General features: G+C 42.4%; 1 protein-coding gene across 1 annotated transcript in view; it reads left to right on the plus strand.

Moving 5' to 3' along the window:
* Nucleotides 1–17,575, plus strand: part of Herc3 (HECT and RLD domain containing E3 ubiquitin protein ligase 3) — a 90,002-nt gene extending 72,427 nt beyond the window's left edge. The window contains 3 exon segments of the mRNA NM_001446372.1: nucleotides 13,532–13,715; nucleotides 13,933–14,035; nucleotides 15,874–17,575. Coding sequence (NP_001433301.1) covers nucleotides 13,532–13,715; nucleotides 13,933–14,035; nucleotides 15,874–16,082 — 496 coding nt within the window. The 3' untranslated portion in view covers nucleotides 16,083–17,575.
* Nucleotides 17,576–21,780: the final 4,205 nt, after the last annotated feature.

Here is a 21,780-nt window from a genome sequence, read left to right on the forward strand (position 1 = left end):
CTGCCACTTAGACACCCAGCCCTCAACATCCGCCCCCACCCCTGCAGAACTGGCTGGAACCAGATCGAGGCTGAGACTGTATTTTTCCATACCTGTTTATACAGCCCCCATCTGTTTACTGTGTGCTCCCCCTCCCATCTCAGCTCTCCAAAATCCGCAATGCATCTGCCCAATCTTGTCGGAAATGCACCATAGCTGATGCTGGTCAGCCTTGGTCATGGGTACATTTCCAAATCTTGAATGCATCTTAAATTCACTTCCAAAGAACAGAAATGTGGGAGAACCATTTTCCTCCTTCTCTTTCGCAGACCTGCAGTGCGTGTATCTGCGCTGACCATTTTGGGTTCCTAGAGCAGCCAGTCAGACATCTCTGTTGAACCTAGTTACATATATCCTAGTGGCAAATTGTGTCGGGAGGGACCTTGGAATTGCTTCTGTAAGAGTTTGCGTGGCAAATTTCCACGCTGTGCGTACTCTGGTAATGTTACCCACTGAAGAGTCCACACAGGTGCCTATGAAAAGAAAGCGAGGGTAAATAGAAAAAAAGGCAAAGCCCTTGGAATGTCCAACCATGTGACACTATGAAAAAACGCTGTCATGTACAGATGTGTAGGGCCAAATTCAGCTTCTTTTTGAGAGGCTCATTTCTTCCTGAGAGCAGGTTAGACGTGCCTATAAAGGCTGGGCGAAAAAGGTCGTTTTAACACATCTTGAAAAGCATGTGTTTGGTCCTCCTCTTCCTTAGGGACCCACAGATGCTTCAGCAGCCATTTGTCACCAAACACTTCACAGTTAACCATCTGTTCTTTGAGTCTGCTTGTGGCTTGTCTGTGAGAGCATTTGGAAAAGACCATAAACATCAAAGTCGTGTTTTCTGATAATGAAATGATCTTTTATTTTTTACCCATTCAAGCCAGAATTAGAGAACCCAAAATGGTCTGCGCAGACTTATTTATTTATTTTGTTTTATTTATTTACTTGGTTAGCTGGTCTAGTCTAACTTTAAATTTCTGATCATGATGGGTGTGAGCTCCAGGTCCTTCCTGCCTCCTTAGAGCTTCTGGAATAAAGAGCAGAGCACAAATCTCTTCGGTGGTTCCTAGAGGATACATTCATTACTGTTTAGGTCCATTTTTCTCTGTTTGGGTCTTGCAAGAATTTTACACACATGAATTCCATAAGAGATTTCTATCTTTTGGTTCTTACGTATATCAAATTAATTATATGTAAATCTTTTAGTGCTCAATTGCCTTAATTATATGTAAATCACAGAGTAAGCACTGGATTTTTTATGTAAAACTATTGTTTTAATATGCAAAAATAGTAATGCAAAAGGTCTTTCAAAAACAAATACCTTTGTCCCTCTGATCAAAGAAAGTAAATTTTTACAAAATATGTTTTTAACGTACTTATGAGCCCTTTCATTTGTTTTGCTTCCCTCCCCCTTATCCTTTTTTACATTATATTTTTGTCTTTATCTGTTGATGGAATAGTTGCACATTTCATAGTCTGCCAGTTCTATCATTCCGACCGTGTGCTTCTGGGAATCGGTCTTCAGGCTTAGGATCAAATGGCTTATCTGCTGAGCCACCTTCCTAGCCCTCTTTTAAGACTTTTACTTTTTCACTCACAAGATCCTAAAATTTAGACTAGGCTGTTAGTAAAGCCCAGCATTTGGGGAGTGTTTCCACAAGCAAATGTGTTAATGTAAGCTCTGTCTAATTAAGAAGAGAAGAGTAACTACGCCCCTAAAATACCCTTGGGGCCTTTCCCCTACAGTGCATGTGACACATTGATCTATATACTGTCTTAGTAATTCTGTTCTCTTGTTTTGTTTCTGGAGGCTGTCCTGTAACTCTCTCTGTAGACAGGCTGGCCTCAAACCTAAAAAGATCCACCAGCATCAGCCAAGTGCTGGCATTAAAGGTGTGTGCCACTACCACCCGCTTAAAATGTGTTTGTTTTGTTTTTTAAGACTGGGTTTCTCTGTGTAGCTCTGCTATCCTGTAGCTTGCTCTGGAGACCAGGCTGGCAAGACATCCATCCACCTGCTCCCCCATCCCCCGACCCCCGCCGCCCCCTCTCTGAGTGCTGGAAATAAGGGTGAGCAGCACCACCACCACCCTAATTCTGTACTTTTTAAATTGTCATGAATTTTCATATGGCTTTTGGAGTTTACCATTTTCACAAGCAAATGCATTTGATACTCATCTATATGGTCATGTACATTCTCCATTTGTTTCACTGTATTGTCGAGGAGTATTTTCAGTAATATTACTTTCCGTTTAAAAAATGAATAATGTCACTGTGGACATATGTCTACAGATTTCTATGTGACCACACCTTTATTTCCTATGTAAAATTGCTGGGTTGTTTGGTATATTTAACTTCATAAATAACCGCTACACTTTCTCCACATGGCTATGATGGTTTGATTCCATACAGGAATGTGTGGAAGCAATCGCTGTTCTGTGTGCTTTGTTTTGAGACAGAGGCTCTGTACCGTGCCAGTTTGTGTGCCAGGCCTGGAACTCGCTCACCTCCGCATCTCGAGTGCTAGGATTGCAGTGTTCTCGGTGTCCTTTATGATGAATGACTCTGGATGTTTACCAGTGTGCATAATTACCATCCTTACATTTTCCTTGGTAACGTGCATTTAATTCAGTTATTCATTTTCTAAATGTCTTATTTTTGCCGAGTGTTGGATGCAAATTCTTTGTGAAATATGTATTTTATACATATTTTCTAGACTGACTTTTTAGTTTTATACTAGAAATCAGAAGTAGACTTTAAGTAGGCAAAAGAAGAAGAAGAAGAAGAAGAAGAAGAAGAAGAAGAAGAAGAAGAAGAAGAAGAAGAAGAAGAAGAAGAAGAAGAAGAAGAAGAAAGGGAAGGTTCTTTACAGCAACAACTCACTCTCTTTGGTACCAAATTCTGTATAAGTTACTTGCTGCTGTAGTAAAAAGCAACATATGGAAGAAAGAATTGATTTTGGCTTTTGGTTCCAGTGGCATGAAAGTCCATCATGGCTCTGGCAGCAAGAGTCAGCGGCATGGCAGCTGGAGTAGGATGCTGAAAGCTGCCATTGTCAGCAGAGAGCATGACCTGGAAGTGGTACAAAGCCTTCAGTCTCACGCTTCCGAGGGCCGTACTTCCTTCAGCAAAGCTGTGTCACATAAAACCTCCCCAAATCTCACTGCCTACTAGAGACCAAGTATTCCAATACACGAGTCTAGGGGAAAATCCCATTCAGAGCGCACGTATGTGTGCTGTATCTACAATACTTTCATTCCAAGTTCCCAACTGTGCTTCTCAAGTTCTGTATTATTTTTGGTGTGTGTGTGTGTGTGTGTGTGTGTGTGTGTGTGTGTGTGTGTGTATGTATGTGTATGGGCGTGCGTGCGTGCGTGCCTGCCTGCCTGCCTGCCTGCCTGCCTGCCTGCCTGCCTGTCTGTCTAATATACAAATACAAACTGCCAAGTCCATTTAGGACTGCCGTTCCATCCTCTTTTCAGCTTGAGTTCTCTTCAGTATCTCTGTCTCCTTATTGAACTCAATTTTCCAATGCTGAACTGTCTTTGTCCTCTCATTCAGCCGTATTTGTGTGTTCTATTGAGTGTTACTCAGGCTTTCATTGAGGTGTTGGCTTATGTCATCTTTAAACTCTCTGAATTATTTGATGACGGTTACAATTGTTCTTTCATATCCTGTGTCCTGGGGTTTGTACTTTTTCATTAGGGAACATTTCTGTAGTATATTTCTGATGTTGCTATGCGACCTGGGTATGTAAATTTCTGTCATAGGTTATGTGTCTTAGTATGAGTTTTCAGGCTGCCTGGTTAGAGATGTGTGTTGTTGCTGCCCAAGTTTGGATGATTTCAGGTCAAGTCTGAGGAGTTGGTAGGTCAGTCCTCCAGATGCTTAGTTTGGTTATGGATTGGGTGAATGGGGGTGATTCCAACTCAGTGGTGAGCAAGAGATCACGGTACAGGCTAGAGAGACACCTCAGTGGTTAAGAACACTGGCCCAGGACTTGATTTCCAGCATTCATATTGTATCTGAATAACATTTATAACCAGTTCCGTGTGAATTTGATGCCTACTTCTTTCCTTTGTGAGCACTAAGAGTGTATGTGGTGTTCAGACATTCATGCAGGCAAAACACCCATATATAATAAAATAATCTTTAAAAGGAATGATGTGGGTAAGCTTTAGGTTAAGAAAACTTTTGAAGGGGCTGGAGAGATGACTCAGCATTTAAGAACACTGCCTGCTCTTCCGGAGGTCCTGTGTTCAATTCCCAGCAACCACATGGTGGCTCACATCCACCTGTAATGGGATCCGATGCCCTCTTCTGGTGTGTCTGAAGACAGCTACAGTGTACAAAATGAATAAATCTTTTTTATTCAGAGGCAGAGGCAGGCAGGTCTCTTTGAGTTCAAGGTCGGTCTGATTTACATAATGAGTTCCAGGCTAGCTAGGATTAGGTGGTAAGACCTTGTCTCAAAACAAAACAAAACCCCAAACAAACAAACAAATCAAGCTACATGAGACCTTACCTCAGAAATGGAAAGGAAGTGAGATCGCAGCTTGTGACAGCAGCACTTTCTTCTGTTCATAGGTCCTATGCAGGAACCCAGACCTAGAAATTAAAGAAAAAGGAAGAAAAAAGAAAACATTTGAAAAAGAGAAGGAAAAAAGGGAAGGAAGGAAGGAAGGAGGGGGGGAGGTGGAAGGAAATGAATGAGATCCTTCAGCTGGATCCGATTAGGTTGGATTTCAGTCATTGCTAACCAAGCTATGCCTAGGAGTGTGGTGATGCTGTGGATAGGCTGAGATCTTTTGCTTCACCAGCCTAGGGCTGTGTACAAACTGAAGCAAGCCTAGGAATTTGGAATGCTGTGCAGGTGGATCTGATTAAGGCTGTGCTGGTGCCCAAAGTACGCAAATGGGACCAAGTCTTTTGGGGTTGGAATGGTGGAGACAAGACCACCCAGACTAGGCAGAAGCACTAGTGTATGAGCTGATGGAATAGCTCTAAGGACTCAGGAGAGTGCGGGCAGGCTAGTCTTCAGGGAACTCTTAAGACTGGGCACAGGGTGAGTGCCCCAGATAAGGCATGAAGGTTGGTGTGACCGACATGGGTGGGCTAAGTCAAGTAAGCTGACGGGACTGGGCTGGCACAAAGCATGTGCAATGGAGAAAGTCCTCAGGGTCTGGTGATGGAGCAGAGTTCTGCAGGTCATCCTTTTGAAGAAGTAGGAAGTCATTGGAATCTAAAGAGTTAAAACTTTCAACCCATTTCCTAAAACCAGTGAAATTGGGAATGCAGCAGCCCACCGCTGGAGGCTGTGGAGAGCCTCACTGGTAGGGAAGTATGCAGCAATGAAGGAGGGTATCAGTCAACAAAAGACTTGGAATAAGCTGGGCATTGGTGGTACACGCCTTTAATCCCAGCACAGGAGACATAGGCAGGTAGATCTCTGAGTTTGAGGCCAGCCTGGTCTACAGATTGAGTTCCAGGACAGCCAGGGCTACACAGAAATACTCTTGAAAAACAAAACAAAACAAAACAAAACAAAAAAACTTTGAATAAGGAAACTAATAAGGCATCTCAAGGACTTAGAGAAGCAGAATGCACCAAACCTGTTGGAGTCTGGGACGAGCTGCACAAACCACTCAAATTCAGTCTCAGTAAAACAGAGATGGTTTATTGAATACTACATCTGAAGGCTGGTCGATCGGAGTCACAGTTCAGCTCTCAAGGGTGACCTAGGTCTAAACAAAGCCTAAATCAGATCGAAAGGAACGACAAAGAGAAGAGCCAAAATAAACTTGAAAACAAATATATGTGGTATGAATGGAATGAGAGTTGTTTTCTTGGCGAGTGTAAAGAAATTCATCCAATTTTTAAAATGAGAAGAGTGGCTTAATAGTTAGGCATAGAACAGAGCACAGCCTAGATCTGAACCTGTCTGCTCTGGTTTTCCTTTGTGTTGCAACATTCATTTGTTAGGTGGGAAAGCACGTGCAGAATTTGTCTTTCGAGTCTGGCATTTAACATGATCTCTGATTCCATCCATCTTCCTGAAAATGACATAATTTATCCTTTATGGTTATATAATACTTAATCATGTATATACATCACCTTATTATTTATCTGCTGATAAGCACTGCGGTACTGTTCTTTGTCAACTGGGTACTGTGGTAGGGTGTAGGGTGGCCAAGTCTCCAGACACATCTGTGATTGATTCTCTAGACTAAAGTTAGTCTCTGATCATGTCCTGTGGGATTGCCTTGACTGCCCTCATTGATGTAGGAGGACTCACTGTAATTGTGAGCAGGACCAATCCTTGGGTGTTGGGTCCTGAACTGTATAAAATGGAGGAGCGAATGTGCACCAGCATGCATTAATTCATTGCTCTCAGCTCGTGACTACAGATATAATGCAACCAGTTTGCTCAGGCTCCTTCTGCCTTTACTTCCATCCCATAATGCATGTGGAATTGGGAACCAAATAAGCCCTTTGACCCTTAAGTTGCTTTCATCAGGAAATTTTATCACAGCAGTGGGAAAGAAAAGTAATTACAGGCAAAGGTTGGTCCTATAACGTGACTGTTTTGGTTAGTAGCACAATAAATATGGCAGCGCAGGCATTTCTTGGACAATTTCATTTCCGCTGGATTTATCTCTCAGTAAGTCTGTTATTGGTGTTTAGAAAAGCTGCTGACTTTCGAACACTGATTCGGGATATTGCTGCTCTAATGAAAGTATTTATCAGATCTCAGCCTTATTGTGAAGTCTATGATATATTAAGGATGGAATCTTATTGTCTGAAAATAGGGATGCTTTGTGTCTGTCTTTTTATTTATATTACTTTCATTCTTCTCTTTGCCTTTTGCTCTGGCTATGATTTCAGACTATATTGAATAAAGTGGGGGGGGGAGCATGGACACCCATTTTTCATGCCTGATTATAGAGTAAATGCTTTCAGGTTTTTCCCATTACACACACACACACACACACACACACACACACACACACACACACACACACACTGGGTTCTTTTTCTGTTTGTTTGTTTGTTCGTTTGTTTTTTTCCGTCTTCACATCACTGATTTCTGTTTCAATCCTTACTGTTTCTTTCTAATTGCTACTTCTGGATTTGTCTCGTTCTTGTTTCTGTGCAATGTTAGGCCATTTATTTGACATCTCTGAAGTTTAATGTGGACACTCATGGCTCAAAAGTTCCTACTTAGAGCTAGTATTGCTGTGTCCCTAAGGTTGTGGTAAGTTGTATCTTAACTTTCATTTGAACGTATGGATTTATTAATTTTCTTGCTGATTTTCGTAACCCATTATCCAGTCTTCATGTATTGGCTTAGTTTTTGTAGCTTTTCTTACTGTTCATTCCTGAGTTTCTTCTATTTTGTGATGAGATACAAGGAAATTTTCCAGTTTCTTCTGTACTTATTGACTTGCTTTATGACCTAGAATGTACTCTATTTTAGAAAAAGTACTGTGGGTTGCTAAAATGAATCATATTCCTCAGCTGTTGGATGGAATAGTCTATGGATGTCAATGTTACATCCACTTGTTCTATGGTCCAGTTTAACTCTGGTGTTTCCCTACTGATGTTTTTGATTCTTTCTCTTTCTCTTCCTCAACCTCCTCCTTTCTCTTTCTCTCCCTCTCTCCCTCCTTCCCTCTCCCCCATTCTATCCCTCTCTCCTTCCCTCCCTCTTCTCTATTCTCTCCCTCTCTCTCCCTCCCACCCTCCCCCTACTTCCCTCTCTCTCTCCCTTTCTCCCTTTCTCTGTCCCTTTCCCTCTCCCCCTTTTCTCCCTTCTGCCCTCCCTCTCTCCTCTTTTCTTCACTCTTTTCACTAGAATCTATATATCTTTTAAATTTATATTTTGTCTCTTTTTAAAAATTTTTTATTATTTATTTATTTATTTATTTATTTATTTATTTATTTATTACTTATTCACTTTACATCCAGCTCACTGCCTCCCCTCCAGGTCACCACCTCCCACAATCCTTTCCCCCTCCCTGTGCCCTTCTTCTCTAAGTAGGTGGGCCCCACCCCTGGGTATCCCCCAACCCTGGCACTTCATGTCTCTGTGGGGCTAGGTGCTTCCTCTTCCACTGAGGCTAGACAAGGCATCCCGGCTAGAAGAACATATCCCATGTACAGACAACAGGTTTTGGGATAGCCCCTGCTCCAGTTCTTTAGGACCCACAAGAAGGCCAAGCTGCACATTTGCTACATATGTGCATGGAGGCCTAGGTCCACCTCATGTATATTCTTAGGCTGGTGGTTCAGCCTCTGATAGCCGCAAGAGTCCAGATGAACTGACTCTATTGGTTTTCCTGTGGAGTTCCGATCCCCTTCAGGGCCCACAATCTTTCCTTCTGTTATTTCATAAGAGTTCCTACTCCTTGTTCAGTGTTTGGCTCTGGGCATTTGCCTCCCTCTGAGTCAACTAGGTGGAGCCTCTCATAGGACAACCATGCTAGACTCCTGTCTGCAAGCATAACAGAGTATCTATCATTAATAGTGTTAGACATTTGGGTCTCAAGTTGGGCTGCATATTGGTTTGCCGTTCCCTCACTCTCTGCTCCATTCCCCATTCCCGCATTTTTTTGTAGAAAAGATAAATTTTGGGTGGAAAGTGTTGTGGTTGGGTGGTGTCCTGCCTGGCTATAGTAGATGGCCTCTTCAGGTTCCATATCCCCAATGCTGTGAGACACAACAAAGGTCACCTCCATTGATTCTTGGGTACCTCCCTTACCCCAGGGCTCTGTCTTGCCTGGAGATGCTCCCCCCCTTCCCTACCTCCGTCAGTTGCAGATTTCCACTCATTCTCATGGCCATCTAGACATCTCTCCTGTCCTTCCCCTCACCTGATCCTCAAACCCACCCCTCCCCCAGGACTATAGCATGAACATCTCATATCTTATGGCTAATATTCACTTGTAAGTGAGTACATACCATACAGGTTTTTTGGGGACTGGTTTGCCTCACTCAGGATGGTATTTTCAAGTTCCATCTATTTGCTTGAAAATTCATAATGTCTTTGTTTTTAATACTCAAATAGCATTCCATTATGTAAATTGACCACATTTTCTTTTTTTTAATCTTTATGAACTTGAGTATTTCTTATTTACATTTTGATTGTTATTCCCTTTCCCCGTTTCCAGGCCAACATCCCACTAACCCCTCTCCCTCCCCTTCTATATGGGTGTTCCCCTCCCCATCCTCCCCCCATTACCATCCTCCCGCAACAATCACATTCACTGGGGGTTCAGTCTTAGCAGGACCCAGGGCTTCCCCTTCCACTGGTGCTCTTACTAGGATATTCATTGCTACCTATGAGGTCAGAGTCCACGGTCAGTCCATGTATAGTCTTTAGGTAGTGGCTTAGTCCCTGGAAGCTCTGGTTGCTTGGCATTGTTATACATATGAGGTCTCGGGCCCCTTCAAGCTCTTCCAGTCCTTTCTCTGATTCCTTCAACAGGGGTCCCATTCTCAGTTCAGTGGGTTGCTGCTGGCATTCGCCTCTGTATTTGCTGTGTTCTGGCCGTGTCTCTCAGGAGCGATCTACATCTGGTTCCTGTCAGCCTGCACTTCTTTGCTTCATCCATCTTGTCTAATTGGGTGGCTGTATATGTATGGGCCACATGTGGGGCAGGCTCTGAATGGGTGTTCCTTCTGCCTCTGTTTTAAACTCCCTATTCCCTGCCAAGGTTATTCTTGTTCCCCTTTTAAAGAAAGAGTGAAGCATTCACATTTTGGACCACATTTTCTTTATCTATTCTACAGTTGAGGGAAATCTAGATTGCTTCCTGTCTCTGGCTATTACAAATAAATCTGCTATAAACGTAGTTCAGTAGACTTTGCTGGATGCTGGAGTCTCTCTTGGGTATATACTGAGGACTGGTATAGCTGGGTCTTGAGGTAGAGCTCTTCCCCGTTTTCTGAGAAATTGCCAAATTGATTTCCAAAGTGGTTGTACAAGTTTGTAGTCCCATCAGAAATGGTGAGTGTTAACCTTGTTCAATATCCTCAACAGCATGTGCTATCTCTTGAGTCTTTCTTAATCATAGCAATACAATCTATATTTCTATGCTGAATATCCCACGTTGTTGAATTTCTCATCTAGATATTGAATTGACTTCTTCATTCTTCTGTTTATTTTGAGTGATCTTTGAAGTCATTGATGATTAAAAAAAAAAAAAAGCAAAGCCCTAAACTTTTGAATTATTTGGGAGTTTGACCATTTTTAGGAATTCTGGCTTTTCTGAGAATTGGTTAACTTTGAGACAAATTGTGCTGCATTGCTTTTTTTTTGCCTATGCATGTTTCTAGGTACAGCTTATGTGCATGCTGGGATGGTATCCTTCCTGGTTTTATGAATAGGGTCTTCTGGGTGGCCAGCTTTCTTTTGAGGGCTCTGCCAGCCACAGAGTAAAACAAACTGCTGTTAGAATACCAGCAAAATAAATTATTTAGACAAATGAAATCCAACTAACTAAAGCCAAGAACTATACTAAGAACTTTAGGGGAAAATAGTACCAAATAAAGTATGGAGTTTAAGCATTCATGATGATTAAAGGAATAACAGTGAAGACTACAATAAAGTGGCTGGGATGGGGGTGGGGGGAGAAAATGAAGATGCAAGGTTAAGTAAAAGAGGAGGAAGGAGAAAATGGAGCTCTGAGTTCTGCGTTAGAAGGAACCAACTCAGCCTGTTCATCTTAGCTCTGTGACAGGGAGTGGGTGCACTGGTAAATCAGGGTTCAGGTTCAGGTGGAAGTAGCCTTAGGGCCCTGTCTCCACAGGAATCCTCAGGCAATAGGACCCCTCACCATGGAACTACCTACATTCGCAGTTCTCAAAATAAGCAGTCTCAGAAATGCTCCGCGGAAACCGAGCTCAGGAAGAAAGGAAATCTGTATTGTCAACTTTTCCAGATATTGATAAAATCTCCCCTTGGTATTTATGTCTCACTTCTTAGTTTATGCTCCTGTTTGTGAAAGAATTCATAAACACATGGGCATCAGTCTACCTACCTACAAGATAGAATTTTGATCCATAATGTGCATTGACTTGCAGAGGAAAACTAAACCATGCAGGAGGCCAGATCGCTCTGTCAGCCTTTCTATTTTTCTCAGTAACGTCTATAACAATCAGATCAAAATGATCAGGATTGTAAACAGTTAGCAATCTTCTTTGTGACCCAACTACCAGTTTAGCCAGAGAGAGAAAGAGAGAGAGAGAGAGAGAGAGAGAGAGAGAGAGAGAGAGAGAGACAGAAAGGACACACAGAGAAAGACAGAGAGAGAGACAAGAGGCACAGAGACACAGAGACACACACACAGAGAGAGAGAGAGAGAGAGAGAGAGAGAGAGAGAGAGAGAGAGAGAGAGAGAGGAGAGAGAGAGACACAGAAAGGACACACAGAGAAAGACAGAGAGAGACAAGAGGCACAGAGACACAGAGACACACACACACACACACACACACACACACACAGAGAGAGAGAGAGAGAGAGAGAGAGAGAGAGAGAGAGACTGACCCAGTATACACACCTGAGTACTTGCTTAGGATGCCCACCTCTGTTCAGCCAGCCACCACTCCATCAGGCTGTTTTGAAATGGTCCCATTTTCTGCCAAGAGTTGCTCCCTCTGCATTCTTCTGGCTGCTTTTGAGTCACAGGCGACCATGGCTGACTCTTTTGTTATAGAATGATGTGATTACATAGGCTTCATTTTTCTCATTTGGCTGGTCTTCATTTCTTTCCACAGCCAGCATGCATGGTTCCTGTCCTGCCCTGGTTTATCCTCCCCTGGCTCTCTCTGAGGTTCCAGTTTCCTCATGTTGGCATCTCAGGTGTAGGCATATGCTAGTCAGATGGGTGCAAATGGTAATTCACTGCTGTTTGCATTTACATTTGCCCAATCACTGGGAGATAGAATGACTGTTTGGACAGTTGTTTCCTGAAGTACTTAAAGGATGTATAAAAAAGCAGATGCAGCTAGGTGTGGTGGAACAAATTTGTGAGCCCAACTCCAGAGGCAAAAGATATCAGAACGTGGAAAGAGCAGTTCTCAACTTCATATGGAAAAACGAAAACCACAGGACAGATAAAATGATCCTGAACAATATAAGAACTTCTGAAGGTATCACCATCCCTGACCTCAAGTTGTGAAAACTGCATGGTGTTAGCATGGAAACAGACAGTTTGATCCATGGAATCAAACTGGAGACCAGAAAGACCATACACCTACAGACACTTGATTTCTGACAAAGAAGCAAAAACCATGGTCAACAAATGGTGCTGGTCTAACTGGATGTCTGCATGTAGAAGAATGCAGATAGATACATATTTATCAGTCTGCACAAGACTCAAGTCCAAATGGATCAAAGACCTCAGTGTAAAACCAGATACACCAAATCTAATAGAGAAGAAAATGAAAAGCAGCCCTGAACTTGTCAGTACAGGAGACAGTTTCCTGAGCAGAACACCAACGGCTTAGGCACTAAGGTCAAGAATCAATAAGCAAGCATAACTTTTAAGAGGAGAAAAAGGGTGGTTTGTGTTAGATGGGCTGGGATACAATGGTATAGTTTGATTAGGCAGGTTGATTAGGTAAACCAAAGGGGGCTTTTGGTTGCTGGACTTTAATAATTTGATAGCTGGGCCTTGGTAGTCACCCTTAAGAGGAGCAAGTGGCCAAATAAGGGAATAGACCTTGGTGACTAGCTTTAGAAATGCAATCTAACGGTTTTTGGCGATACAGAGGGAATGGGGGACTAGGGCGAAGCCTGTCAGAGCTATGCTTGCCCAGCCTGGTCTGGCTAGACTCCCTTCATTGACATTCTGAGTTTGATTCCAAGAATCCAGGTTAAAAAACCCAAAGCATGATAGTACACACTTGTAACCCAGTAATAGGGAGGTGGAAGGAGGTAGAGCCATAGGGCATGCTGGTCAGCCAACCTATTCTGCTTGGTGAGTCCTAAGCAGTGATAAAAACTCTGTCTCCAAAATCAAGGTGGGTGGCATCTGAGAAATGTTACCAGGAATTGTCTTCTGACTTCGACATGCACATACATGTGCACACGAGTACGTTCAAAACAAAAGAAATGCACAAGTATAAATAAGAGGTAGCTTTAGTTTCCGAAGACAGAGCAATTAGCCTGAAACTATAACCATGGGCATTTTTAAAGGGTATTTTTTTCCCCTTAACTCTAAGGAAGACCTTAAAGAGATGGCATCTGGAGTAGCTCAGGTAAAATCAGTAGTTCAGTTTTATTATGCACTTGCCTCTCATGCTGCAGATCTTTGCTTTAGGCACACAGGATAGTAGAATCCTAGGGTTAGAAGCTGGGGAGGAGAGTCCCTGCTACTACAGGATGCCCGATGAAAGGCCATTTCCATCACTTTCAACCTATGTGTAGACGGGCAGCTCCCTAAAGCCTATGTGCTCCCATGCTTATGTGCTTACTCCTCGGATCTTCCCATAGGCAAGAATTCGTGGATGCTTACGTGAATTACATCTTCCAAATTTCGGTTCATGAGTGGTACACAGCCTTCTCCAGTGGCTTCCTGAAGGTGTGTGGTGGCAAAGTCCTCGAGCTCTTCCAGCCTGCAGAACTGAGGGCCATGATGGTGGGGAACAGCAATTACAACTGGGAAGAGCTGGAAGAGGTAAGCTCTGGGGAACAATGGTGCAGCCAGGCAGTACCAGCTGGGTGGGTGTGGCACCTGGGTGGGTGTGCCCCACCCCATCTTCACATGAGTTGCCCTTGAGTAGTTGCTGGAGGTCTCCTGCCTCCTAGTGACTTCTGTAGAAAGTGCAAGTGATAGCCAGTGTGTGCTGTGATGTTTCTGTAAGATTCATTTCCACCCCCTCTCTTTTGGACAGACTGCTGTCTACAAGGGTGATTATTCAAGCACACATCCCACTGTGAAACTATTCTGGGAAACATTCCACGAGTTCCCATTAGAGAAGAAGAAGAGGTTTCTCTGTAAGTATTTATCACATCAGTGGGTTGTTCATGTTTTATGTGACCTTGTGTAAGGCGATGTGATTCACAGGTAAAGGTTAACTTCTAAATGGTTAAAGATAGTAAAGAAAATTAAGCTTCAATATACTTACAATATATTAATTAAAGTGCATTGGAGGCTGTTAGCATACGTGGGAAACAAGAAGATAAAAATAAGAATCATTTCTCCAATCTTCGCTTCGTTTAAGAATAACAGTCACTTTAGCTAGAAACAGTAGTTCTTGTTCCCAGCTACTTGGAGGTTGGGGCAGGAGGATTGCTTGGGCCCAAGAGTTTAAGATCAGTCTGAGCAACATAGTGATAACCTGTCCCCTCCAAATCTGAAGAGATTGATCTGGAAAGATTGTAGATGAAACTGTGGAAGATTTGTCTTCTGAAAGCTTTGTTGTGATACGCTCCCCTTAGCGTGCAGTTTCCCTGTTCACCATGCAAAACTGAGAGGGTTTGAATGTGGACAGCCTTGTGAAACTCTTGAAATTTCAGAGTATGTTCATCTCCTGGAAAGAAACTCCATACACATCAGCATCACTTCTCATTTCTTCTCTTCACCCAATCTCGAGTTTGTCTGTGGTAGACATTTCTTGCAAATAGAACCATCTAGTATGTAGTCCTTTGGAACTGGCTGAGTAGGGCAACAGCTTTAGAGAATAAAGTGAAGTTAGTCCCCATGTTCAAACCCAGCCTTTTAGAAATGGTTGCATCTTCTGTCTACAGCTGTGTAACCAGGCCCATAAATTAGCTGTGAATAGAATAGAATTTTTATCTTCATGAAGAAAAAAAACTTCTTTGCTTTCTAAGAGTAAGCAGACATTAATATTAACTAATTCTCCTGTTCATGTGCAGAAAAAAAAAAGTGTCTCACCCTAGAACACCTACCCATGTACATAAGCTATTAAGCAGTGTCATGGGAGTTGATAAAGGTTGGGCTGCCAAGTGGTGTGAAAAGCTGTTACTTTCAGGAGAAGCCTTCCTACTGGTCTTGGGAGTTTCCTTAGAAAAAGGCATGTGTAGCTTGAGAGCATTGGATTTAAGGAATTTATTGTCTGTTATTGGTACTATGTTATTAATTCTGGAAGGTTGGCAAGGCTAGTGGTATGTTTATGTGCCTTAGGCAATGCCAGGTTATTCGAAGTGACTGATAAGGGCTGGCACATAGTCCAGTGGCAGAGTACTTGTCTAGCACCCAAAAGAGCCTGGATATAACCCCCTATCCCGAAAGAAAGAAAGGAAGGAAGGAAGGAAGAAAGGAAGGAAGAAAAGAAAGAAATCCATCAATCAAAGAAAGAAAGAATGGATAAGGAGTTCATTCTAGTAACTTCTGGCAGTTCAACAATGGGAAAAACAGAAACAGCAACCAAAAGCAGTGTGCAGCTGCTTCCCTCTACGCTGTGTAGGTGAATCTAATTATTTCTGTCAAGTAGCAGTGTGTCACAATAGTGAACTGCTTAAAGAACATGTAGGTGGAGCTCTATGGTGTTTGAAAGGAGGAAAGTAAGCGAGTAGATCCCTAAGAGGAAACAGCCTGAGCTGCTCTGTTTTCAGATACATGAGAAAAGGGGAGATCTCAAGGCCACAGGAACTTGGGTTCTTTGCTGCCTGTCTTTTCCTATGACGGTAATTTCTTTCCTCTTTGATTTCGTGAAGGTTCATGAGGACATGCATTCTACAGGGGCTCTAGGACATGTCTAGGGCATACACGTTGGTACCTCAAGAGCATTGTAGTTCCCATGGAAGCCACAGGGAACTTTTTATGTTGCTTAGAAGACTGTGTACCATTGATGCCATTTTCTTCTCCTCAGTGTTCCTGACAGGCAGTGACCGGATTCCCATCTATGGCATGGCCAGTCTGCAGATCGTCATCCAGTCTACAGCCACTGGGGAGGATTACTTACCTGTGGCCCATACCTGCTACAACCTTCTCGACCTTCCCAAATATAGCAGCAAAGAGATTATGAAAGCTCGGCTGACCCAGGCCCTCGACAACTATGAGGGTTTTAGTTTGGCGTGAGGCACCCCAGCTTCCCCAAGACACCCATCCCTTCCTTCTTCTGTGGCCACATTGAGGCTGATAGAAAAATATCATGGGAAGTGATTTCTATTTTTTTATTGTTTAAATGGTTTGAGACTTTTGAATCCTAAACCCTTGTCAAGGCGTTTCTGGGGTTCAATAGTAAATGTCTTTTTGAAAAATCAGTGGTTGGGGATGAGCCAAGAACAAAATTGGCTTTAGTATGGGAAGTGGATTTTGTTTTGTTCTGTTTTGTTTTAAACCAAGGTACCTGTTGTTCCTTCATCTGTGAATGTGTTGCAGTCTGCTGGACTTAAGGGCAGTAGGTTTCCCGTCTCCCAGATGTCTGTCAGCCCTGATGTTTCTTCACCATGCTTTGCTGCTGTCTTCCTGGCTCCTCAGTCCCCTGCAGGGAGGACTTGACAGATAGGTCCCTTCTTGCCCGCCATGTAGAGCATTTCCTTTCTCCTCAGCACTGGAAGTGCATGACTTGTTGCAGCCCACCCCAGCGCATAGAGAGAACGGGCTTCTTCAGAACTCCTAATTCCAAAAAGCTGAGCCTCGCCATAGCTCTTGAGTCTATATGGGAACCTTTATGAAGATGTGCTGCTTAAAGAAAATAGGCCATGACTGCCTACTGCCTGGGCCTCCTGAAACACATACAGGCAGCAGCCGCAGGTTGCGGGTGGACTGCATGTGTCTTGTCCGCCGTGACCCCTGGATTTACAGTGAATTGGTAGACCCCTTTGACCTTACTTTTTGAAATGCAGGTTGCATTTTCTTGTTTCCATATTGCCTAAGAACAGTACAATTAATAAAGGTTCCCCCTTCTTTATTACGTTATATCTGCTGCTTTCTCCTCCCTTCTTTCCTGTGCTCCCGACTGTGCTCTTGCTCTCTTACTCTTCCTTGTCTTTGCTGCTTGAATCCGTTCCACTCTTCCTTCTGCTAGTGGATGCATGCTGTCTTTTCTGTTTGAAATTTTGTAAGGTTTTTTTTTAAACCTCTGTCTCTAACTGTGAAAATATGAAGATTCTCTTTATAATAGAGTTTTTGTTTATCACATATGAAATGTGCATTGACAGTGATATTTCAGCAGGGGGATTACGTTAAGTCAAATACATGTGTCTCAATAGTGACATGTTTGACTGCTCATCATTGTGTAAGAAAACTCTACGTGGTCAAAGAGTTTATGTAATTCTAATTTTAAATCTGTGGTAGATAAAGTATTTATTTATCTAAACTGAAGAAGTACTTATAGATGGTGATGCAGCACCAAGTCTTGATGAAGGAATGTAGATTTTGCTTTTCCTTTTTTGTTGTTGTTGTTGTTTTTGTTTTTTTAAAAGTTTCTCCAATTGCTAAATTGGTAGTTTTTCTGTCCTTATAAATACAACATTTAAAAAAGATACACAACTATATGAAATGTTTATTTTCTATGTGTCTGCATATAGTTCAATATTATCCAATAAATTTGGTGTTTTAACTTAAAACAATTTGTGTTGTACTTGTGGGAGAGACGCTGCGTGTTGGCCTTCGTTCTGGAGGCTTTCCATGGAAATCTCTGGTCTGGCTAGGTGTGCGGGTTTAGGCGAGGGAAAGAAAACTTGGGTAGGGAGGGGGAACTGCTTCTGCTGCCTCCCCTGCTTCCACTGCTGGTGCTAACCGGGAGGCGATTTCAGGAGAGCAGATCTCTTCCCCAAGTGGTGGTGTTACAGCTCTTATGACAGAAACTCTCAGACCATGGAGTAATTCCTGCATACACTTTTAATCCTTCTGGATGGGATCCTTATATACAGTTTTGGGATGGGTCAGGTTCTGACAGCAGGTACTTCCTATTTGGCCGGAGAGCTTGGGAAGATCTACATGTTTGGGGGCGTGGTCCTGCTTCTTTGTGACTGATCTGTCTTGAGCCTAAGGTGTTGTCCTTACCTGTGGAGGAGGGGCTTGGGGCATTGCCCTATGGGGCTGATCTGTCTCAAACCTCTCTACAGGAGCCTGGGGGGCGGGGGACTGTAGCTATGTGAGAGAGACCTGATCTCAGGGGAGATTAGGAAGCACCTGCGGTCCCTTAGGGTTCCAGGGGGATTCAGCCTATGTCGACCAGGAGGAATCAGGATACTTTTCACAGCCTGCCTCTCCACATGCTTTCCATAGAATTGTTAAGCCATATAGCTAAAGAATTAAACCATTCTTGCCAAAGGGCAGGCGAGCCAAGTGGGAATGGTGAAGGTAGAAAGCATTTCCAGGAGCAGGGGAGGAATCAGCAAAGGTTCAAACATGGAGAAAGACACAGGGAGGAGTCTAGGATAGTTCAAGGGTAAATCAGAAGAAAGAGTAATGGCCAATAGAGCGGAGGCAGAAGCAGGACCTCAAGGGCCCAGAGCTAGGATTAAGATGTTTTTGAGTGGCTCCACAGGAGTGTTCAAGAGTTCAGAAATGGAGAGATAAGACATGAACTTGAAGAATGTGGTTTATGTGATTTAGGGGCATTAGAATGGGTAGGACAGAAGCAGAAAGGAGCTTGGAGCATTGAGGGCGGCAGACAATGCAAATGGCAAAGAATATTTGAATGATAGAGAAGGGGAAGGAAAGAAGGGGAGACACTGAAGTGAGTCAGAACCTCTGTTCTCATGCTAATTAGTATTAGCCCACGTACAATAGCTGTGTGTGGAGCCCAGCAGGAAAGTATTTTCAATAAATTTGTAATGTTCATATGGTGTATTGTTTTGACATAGTTAATAGATGGTTTAATGAGATGGCTCTGGGGGAAAGGCACTTGTCACCATGTCCAGTGTGACTCAGTCATAAGACCCACATGATAGGAGAGAACCAAGTCCTGTAAGTTGTCCTTTGACTTCTACTTGTGTTCTATTAACATGCATATCCCTATATATACATACATAAATATACGTAATAAAAAAACAAAATGAAAGCAGTAAGGGGAACAGTAGCTTCTAAATGCTAAGACCCATGCAGTAGACAATAACTTCCATAAATGCTAAGTTTAAGGGAACTAGACTTGGGACACAAATAAGGTGTTTCAATTTTTTTACTGCAAAATTCATTCCTTTGGTATTTTTGTGTGTGTGTGATAATTTTTAATTTTTTTAATTTTAGGTTATTCCATTCATGTAAGTAACATTTTTCTCTAATAAGCATTTATGTCACAAACTGTAAGACTTTTATATGTGAATAGTTAGGTTTTCACATTTCCAAACTGATAAAAGTAGATGGAGATTGTTTTTCTTGTAACAATAGCTCTACAACCTTCCAGCTGGAAACTTTTAAAAACATGGCTTTCTTATTAATAGTTCATAGTTTAAGTAACTAAAGAAGATAGTTAAAGAAAACTGTTTTTGAAACCTTTTGGAAGTTGACTTTTAATCATTTTACATTTCAAAAGAAAACAACAAAACCTGTATCCAGGGAGCATGCCCAGGACATGGTTTCTCCAGTAGAGGTCACCCTCTTAGAGTACCTTACTAGGTAAAGAAAGCAATCTGAAATTCTCTCACTGACTCCTTCAGAGACCTTCCACAGCCCAGCCCAGCTCCTGTGTGCTTGATTCCATCTCAGGTGGGTTTCGCTTGCTTTTGCATTAAATATGGCTATCAGTTCTTTGAGAATTCATACACTGCAGTTTGATCATAGTCTTCCCAGATCTACCCCTCTTCCCTACCCATTTATTTCTCTATTCTTTTTGTTTTAAAGCCATGGAGTGCAATTTGTGTTGCCCAGATACTCTTGAGTGCAACAGCCCATTAAATGATCCCCACTTTAGAAACATTTGACTCTTCCTATCAAAGCAGCCATCAAATGCCAATGGATCCTCAGCTAGGGATGGGGCTTTTGTCCACCCCCCTACTCTATACTAATTGTGTCTGACTTGAGCTTGTACACAGGTCTTGTGCACACTGTTATGATCTCTTTTAGTTTATGTGTGCATCTGCCCCATTGTGTCTATAAAATAGAGTTTATTATCTACTACTCCTGCGTCTTGCAATCTTGAGTGGAGGAGTATGATAGAGACATCGCATTTAGGGCTGAAGACTGAAAATCTTTTATTTTCTGAACATACACTAGCTGTGGGTCTGTATGTAAATTGCCATCTACTGCAAACAGAAGGGTCTCTGATGAGGGTTGAGAGAACCACTAACCAATGAGCATAGTACCGAATAGGAGTTGTTTTAGTATTCTCTATTTATCAGATTAATAGTAGTAGGCTGTAACCCAGGCCCTATAACTTAACTAGCCACAGGTTTTTGGCCCCATCCACAATGCCAAGTATGGGTTCCATCTTAAAGAGTGAGCTTATTTCCAATTGGATGTAGGTCACTCAATAGCCTTCATGGCACTGTTAACACCAGTGGGCAGATCTTGAAAGACCAGGCATTGCAGCTTTCAGGGTTCACAGCTGCGTAAGAGTGATGATTATGTTTCTTTCCAGTAGCTTGCATGGCCTTCCAGCACACTCAAAGCTGGCCACTTAGGGATAGAACTTCAGGATGAAACATCTTGATTTGTCTATGCTCTATAACTCAAATAGATGATGCCTTAGCAATAGGGACTTCATACCAAAAATTCTAGAGGCCAGCCAACAAATTTGGCAATGGCCTGTTAAATTTGGGGGATCGAACGAATTCCACTGGCTAACAACTCAAAAAGAGGTAGCCGAGTCATGGTCCCGGGATTTTTATTTGTGGTTTTGTCCCCTGTTGTAGGGTAACTCCATTTATTACCTCTCCCCCCATGGCCTCTTAATAGTTTCCTAACCTCTATGTGCCTTCCAAAATCAAAATACACAAAGATTTAAAGCTAACATAGGAGAGGAAATGTCATGTTTGGTTTTCTAGGTCCAGGTTACCTCAGAAGGATTGCTCCATCATTTATTTATTTATAAATTACATATTTGTAACTTCATAAATTATTTATAGATATTTATCATATAGTATATAATATACAATTACATATTATTATGTAATAAGTTTGTAAATAACATAAATTTATAAATTATATTTTTTTTACATTTTGAAGTAGGGTTTCTCTGTGTAGTCTGCACTCTCTTTACAGTCTCAGCTGGCCTCCAACTCACAACTCCTGCCTCCTGAATGCTGAGATTAAAGGTGTGCACCTCCGCTACCCAGCTGACTCCATCCACTTACCTGCCAACTTCAATACTTCATTTACCGTAAAAGCTGACCAATACTCTACTGAATCGGTTGTACCACATTTTCATTATCCACTCTTCAGTTGGTGGACATCCAGGCTGTTTCCATATCACATGTAGTATATGAAAAAAACAGCAATGAGTGTGAATAAGCAAATACCTTTATGGTATGATGCAGAGCACTTCAGGTATATGCCTAAGAGTAGTATAGCTGGATTAAGTGGTAGTTGATGATATTCTCTGTATCTCTCTCTCTCTCTCCATCTGTCTTTCCATCTCTCTGTGTATCTCTCTGTCTCTGTGTGTGTCTTCCCCCCTCCCCCCTCTCTCTCTCTCTCTCTCTCTCTCTCTCTCTCTCTCTCTCTCTCTCTCTCTCTCTCTCTCCATGGATCTGTACCAGTTTGTATTCCTACTAACCATGAGTTAGTGTCCCTCTTTTCCCACATTCACACCAGAATTTGTCTTTGCTGTTTTCTGTTTTGTTTCTTTTTTTAATTTAGCAATTCTGGCTAGGATAAGATAAAATCT

The sequence above is a fragment of the Rattus norvegicus genome, chromosome 4 (genome assembly GCF_021556685.1).
Source record: "Rattus norvegicus strain SHRSP/BbbUtx chromosome 4, alternate assembly SHRSP_T2T, whole genome shotgun sequence".
Classification (NCBI taxonomy): domain Eukaryota; kingdom Metazoa; phylum Chordata; class Mammalia; order Rodentia; family Muridae; genus Rattus; species Rattus norvegicus.